The sequence below is a fragment of the Ipomoea nil genome, unplaced genomic scaffold (assembly GCF_001879475.1).
Source record: "Ipomoea nil cultivar Tokyo-kokei standard unplaced genomic scaffold, Asagao_1.1 scaffold2833, whole genome shotgun sequence".
Lineage (NCBI taxonomy): Eukaryota > Viridiplantae > Streptophyta > Magnoliopsida > Solanales > Convolvulaceae > Ipomoea > Ipomoea nil.
Window position 1 is genome coordinate 516,058 of NW_017619261.1, and position 6,000 is coordinate 522,057.

The window sequence follows — 6,000 nt, forward strand, 5'->3', positions numbered from 1 at the left end:
AAACAATCAAGCTGTTGAAAATGGAAGAAGTTCAGAGAACAACTTGTTTCATTTCAAAAAATGAACATAAACAACCAACATCTATTCTATGAACATATATAATTGAGAAACTTACATGATTCCTTTCTAGTCAAAATACGGGCATGTGTTCCATCAAAAGCTTAAGCTGATAGTTGGATTGCACATTGTAATAGTTTCATGGTTTGATACAAGTAAATAGTTTAATCTCTAAATCATAATAATATCAACTGAACTAATATCATTGAAACCAAAATTGAACTATTACTCCATTGTTATGAGGTGTCTCAAACGAGAAGATAGTTGTTGTAGTTACACAAGCACAGCAACAATGCAAGCAAGAGTAGAAGAGCGAACAAGCAAGCTATGCATTACCTTCATTCGAGTCGTAAATGGGCAATGCCACAGAATCCAAAAGCTTCAAGTGAAGAGCCCTGATGCCAGCCCACTTCTTGGGAACAAGAGAAGCGATTGCGTCTATAGCAGCAACAACATTCTCCATTATTTCTTGACTATCCATAACTCCATTCCCATTCCCAACCTTCACCGCAGTACAAGTCCCGGACCCGAAACACAACAGAGTCGATTTACAAGCAGCAGCTGCATTCATCTCCTCCTTCCAGTTCCCATTACCCTTCAATTCCACCGGCACTGGAACCCTCTTCTTGTTCTTGTAAAATTGTTTCCCCAGAACGCCCGGAAGCAAATGAACCACCCTTTTATCTGCCAGAAACAAGTCATGCGATTCGTTTAGCTTTCGCTTGGCCTCGAATGATTTGAAGTCGGATTTGAGCTTGGAGAGCTTGAGGACTCTGGTGATTGGGATACCTAGGGATTTAATCTTCTTCTGTACGGCCTCGGAGGCGAGTGTGGTCTTGATGGGGTTGCAAAGGACCTGAGTGGGCTTGTCGCCCACAATGAGGCAGATATCGGAGAAGGATTGGAGGGGGTGGGGGAGTGGGATTTTGATGGGATTTGATACTGGGGAGAGGTCTTTGGGTGGGATTTTCTTGAGAGTCAGAACCAGGTAGATCAAATCATCGTTGTCTTCTTCATCTCCTTCTGCGGATTGTCGTGGGGTGGTGGGGCTTTTCCACTGGAGTTTCTTCCATTTGAGGAGAGCGTTTACAGCTTTCCTTACTGTTCCTTCGCTCACATTATTATTACCCAGTTTCCCTGCCGTAGTGGAAGAAGAATCAGCCATCCTGAGAGAGAAGAAAGCAGCAGTCAGAGGCGGCGCGTGCCTATGCCCTTGGTCTAGGGTTCAACTGCTCAAGGCAAGAGCGGCAAGCAACAAGCTGGTGGGTGGTGCGACTTGATTTAAGCATTAAAAAAAAAAAAAAAGAGTTCAAATTGGTCACTGAAGGTGAAAATGTAATTAGGTCACTAAATGAAAAAAAAAAGAAGTATAATTAGGCCACTTGAACATTTTAAAAAGTACAATTAGGTCATTGAATACTCTAAATGTATGCAATTTCACCGAATAGCAACTTACCATCAATTTTAGCATATTACCTGCTTACGTAGCAACTAAGTTGGCATTTTTAATAATTTTTAAATAATTTTTAATAATAAATTTTAAAAATTAAATAAATAAAACGATCGGCTACCCCGTAGTTTTTTTTTAATTATTATTAAAAATTATTAAAAATGCCAACTCAACTGCCACGTAAGTGAAATTGCATACGTTTGGAGTGTTCAGTAGCCTAATTGCACTTTTTGAAGTGTTCAGTGACCTAATTGTATTTTTTTTTTCATTCAGTGACCTAATTACATTTTCAGGTTACGTTCAATGGCCAATTTGAACCTTATTCCAAAAAAAAAAAAAAAAAAAAAAACAAAACAAAACAAAATGGACCAAAAATACGGAGTATATTTTAAGAAAAATTTCACAAGTGTGAGCAAATAGGTCACTATTTTCAAATTTGTATCTATCCATTCTTTCAATTTTATTTATTTATATTTATTTATATTTGTTTTGTTTTTGCCTTTTTGGAGACTTCACAAACAAGTCATGACCTTGAGTAATTGCATGGAGGAAAAAGAGGCTGAATTGGAGAAGAAGAAGGCTGGAATGGAGAAAGGAACTGGGCTGAGGGGAGTGGAAAATTGAAAAAGGGAAAGACTTAAGTGAACGACGACGTTTGAAGAAGGCGGTTAGAAGTTGGTCTACTTAGTCAAAACGACTGCGTTTGAAGGGGTAGTTGTGACCGTTGTGGATGCTTCATGCGACGCTGTTTTGGCCTTCACCTGCGAACAAGGTTTTTTTGCCAGCAGGGATTGGCAGCGTTTTTTGTGAAAATATCTTATCCTTAGTTTTGTTTGTTTCTGAGCATTTAAAGAACAATTTAGTCTAGTGAATGTATGCATCTACTAAGTAATGAGAATTCTCTTTTCTTTGCCCTAATTTCTTCTAAACCCTACCCCCATTCTTCTCTATCTTTTTCTCCAAAGTCTTTGGGTTGTGACATTTGGTATCGGAGCTCCTTTCTATGGGAACTCCGTCTAATGCTTCCATGGAGGATCGAATGAGCAGGCTAGAGGCTCAGGTTATGGAGTAAGGCAGTAAGCAGGAATCTGGACAGCAAGCCATAGAAGATTCTGTCCAGGAGCTTATGGGAAGTATGGAAGCCTGGAAAAATGAGGTCTTGGAGCTGCTGAGGCTGAATAGGCCAATTCCACCAGTCATAAATCCATCTTCAATGCACGAGCAAGCTCAAACACAGCAGCCCAGCCCTGGGGAAGGTACTTCTAGACTTGGGAGAAGACCAGGCAAGGAACCAGCAGGTGATAACCAGGAGGATGTCCAAGAGATATCTGGTGACAATGAGGACCAAGGAGAGAATGTGTTTGAATTTCAGAGGGATCTTAGAGCCGCAGAAGGAGGTCATTGGGCTCCCAGGAGGGAGAATCTATATGGCAGAAATTGGCACCACAACCATGGAGGTGACCCACTTATGAGGTATAAACAAGAATTCCCTCCTTTTGTCTATGAACATCCTAGGTTGTGGGTAGTTAGATGTGGAAGATTTTTCATGCTAGCAAGGATACCTAGGGATGAAGTTATGAATATTCTGTGTGTGAATTTATCTGGCAAGGTTGGTTTGTGGTTTGAAGGGCATCTCAATGAACTGAGAGTGGGATTTCAGTGGGTTGATTTTGCAAGAGCTATGTGCAAAAGGTTCTGTGAACACAACATTGATGTTATGGAAGAGTTTTCTAATTTAAAACAATGGGGGAATGTAGTGGACTTTGCTGACAAATATGAAGAATACAAGGGCTTGTTATTGCAGATTTACCCATACCTAAATGAACAATACTTCCTAAACAGCTTTGTGGTGAGATTGAAGCAACAACTGAGATGTTTTGTGAGGACATCTAGACCTAACAACCTGAGGATGCAATTTGGTTGGCTAGGCAGTTTGAGAAGGGACTAAAAGTGAGTGAGCCATCCAGAAACACCTCCTACCTTATTCATAAACCTACCCCCACTGGCCAAAAATTCCCACAACTTTCCAAACCTTACCCAGCCAAGAGCTCTGAACCCTATAAGCCCCACACTAACCAGAATCTACCCAAAACTTCAACCCCAAACACTTACCAACCCAATGCTAAGACTCCTAAAATCAGCAAATTCAGATACCAGCTCAGGGAGTAAAATAGATGCTTTAGATGTTTTGAGCCTTGGATCCCTGGTCACAGATGTAAAAGTCCTACCTTCAACATCATTGAAGGGGCTGATTCCCAGGACAATGAAGGGGAAATCAGTGAGGACCTAACTGAAGAGACAGAAGCCACAGAGAATCCTGAACAGAATGTGGAGGTGACCTTGAATGCTGTTATTGGTGGGGAGGGGATGAACACAATTAAACTCCTAGGTGCTATCAATAGACAACCAATCACTATACTTGTGGACTGTGGAAGTACCCACAGCTTTATAGATCCTAGAATCTTGGTTCAATTGAGAATTACCCCTGAGAAGGCTAGGGGTCTCATAGTTACAGTAGCCAATGGGGAGATAATGTCCTGTGATTCAGTCTGTTGTGGATTGAAATGGCAGGTTCAGGATGAAACTTTTGAAAGAGACCTCATAGTACTAAGGCTTGGGGGATGTGATATGGTCTTAGGAATGGATTGGATTGATTCCTATTCCCCAATCCAGCTCCATACTAGGCCTCCAGGGATATCATTCTATAAGGATGGTAAAAGAGTGTTACTTAAGGGGATGACTAAGGGGATTACATTAAAACAAGCTACAAAGAAGGAGGTTAGGAGGTGGAAGAAGGAGGGAGTCCAGGGGTATCTATTGCAGGGAATGATCCACAGTGTACTCTCCAGTGGCAAGACAGATATAGACTACCCTGAATTGTCTGAAATACTGGGAGAATTCCAGGATGTGTTTGAGGAGCCTAAGACACTACCACCAAAGAGGCTTTTTTATCATGAGATACCACTGATCCCAGGAGCCAAGCCAGTTAATATCAAGCCATATAGGTACTCATTTCTGCAAAAGAACACAATTGAGAAGATGGTAGATGAAATGTTGACAGCAGGAATCATTGTCCACATCAACTCACCTTTTGCCTTCCTAGTTCTGTTGGTCCCAAAGAAAGACAATTCTTGGAGATTCTTCATAGACTATAGGGCATTGAATGACATAACCATCAAGAATAAGTTTCCCACCCCTATAGTTGAGGACCTATTCTCAGAATTAGCCAATGCTAAAGTGTTTACTAAGTTGGACTTCAGAGCTGGTTACCATCAAGTCAGGATGAGAGAAGGGGAGGAGTATAAGACAACCTTTAGGACACATCAAGGGTTGTATGAATTCAGGGTCATGCCCTTTGGGTTGACAAATGCCTCAGCCACATTCCAAGCACTAATGAACCATGTGTTCAAACCCTTAATTAGAAAAACTGTTTTGGTCTTTTTTGATGATATACTCATCTACAGCCCTACATTAAAGAGTCATTGGGAGCACTTGAGAGAGGTATTGAGGATCATGAGGGGCCACAAGCTGTTAGCCAAGCTCAACAAATGCTCATTTGCCAATAAAGAGGTTGAGTATCATGGACATATTATTTCAGAGAGGGGACTGCACACTGACCCTTCCAAATTGGCTGTTGTGTCATCTTGTCCTAAGCCAACTAATGTCAAGGAATTAAGAGGGTTTTTAGGCCTCAAAGGCTACTACAGGAGGTTCATTAGGTCATATGGGGTTATAAGCATACCACTTACTAATATGCTCAAGAAAGATGCATTCCAGTGGAGTCTTGAGTCTGAATCTGCCTTTGAAACCTTGAAGCAAGTTTTACCTGATTTTGATAAGGAATTTGTGGTAGAGGCTGATGCATGCCACAAAGGAATGGGAGCTGTGTTAATGCAAGAAGGCAAGCCAATGGCTTATTTCAGCAAAGGGTTTGGGACTAAGCATTTGGGACTCTCTATATATGAAAAAGGAGTATCTTTCTATTATCAATGCAGTGGATAAGTGGAGATCCTATTTGGTAGGAAGGCCATTTATCATCAAGACAGACCATCAAAGCCTGAAATTTCTATTGGAGCAAAAAATAACCATAACTATGCAACAGAAAGGCCTCACCAAGCTATTGGGACTGAATTATATCATTCAGTACAAAAAGGGAGTAGATAACTGTGTTGCTGATGCCTTGTCTAGGAGAAAAGGTCTTGACCAAGTAGAACTCTTAGCCATCTCAACTGCCAAACCACTTTGGATAGAGGAAGTCATAAAGAGTTATGAAGGGGATGAATTAGCCTCTAAGATACTTACTGAAAATCTAATTACAGCCCTGACAAACTCTCTTTTCACAGTGATTGATGGACTGATCAAGTATAAGGGCAGACTATATATTGGACAAAATGGGGATCTGAGAAGCAGGCTTCTGTTACAGTTACATAATTCCCCAATAGGAGGTCACTCAGGGCAGCAGGTAACCTACCAAAGGCTCAAACAACTTTTCT

At 41.0% G+C, this 6,000-nt stretch overlaps 2 protein-coding genes across 2 annotated transcripts; one reads left to right on the forward strand and one right to left on the reverse strand.

Annotated features, from left to right (window-relative positions):
• Positions 1-382: 382 nt before the first annotated feature.
• Positions 383-1,222, reverse strand: LOC109159524 (ribosomal L1 domain-containing protein 1-like). Its single transcript, XM_019307627.1, has one exon. It carries the CDS (start codon positions 1,220-1,222, stop codon positions 383-385), a length of 840 nt encoding a protein of 279 aa, XP_019163172.1.
• A 1,420-nt stretch (positions 1,223-2,642) lies between these two features.
• On the forward strand, positions 2,643-5,509 carry LOC109159525. The gene is made up of 2 exons (XM_019307628.1): positions 2,643-3,301; positions 3,721-5,509. Exons 1-2 carry the CDS (start codon positions 2,643-2,645, stop codon positions 5,507-5,509), a joined length of 2,448 nt encoding a protein of 815 aa, XP_019163173.1.
• The last annotated feature ends 491 nt before the right edge of the window (positions 5,510-6,000 follow it).

Bases quoted from the DNA above. Each gene is read 5' to 3' on its own strand.
- LOC109159524 (XM_019307627.1), bottom strand. From the start codon at position 1,222: ATGGCTGATTCTTCTTCCACTACGGCAGGGAAACTGGGTAATAATAAT.
- LOC109159525 (XM_019307628.1), top strand. From the start codon at position 2,643: ATGGAAGCCTGGAAAAATGAGGTCTTGGAGCTGCTGAGGCTGAATAGG. The intron at 3,302-3,720 runs GTTATTGCAGAT...CCCTGGTCACAG, and splicing joins TATGAAGAATACAAGGGCTT to ATGTAAAAGTCCTACCTTCA.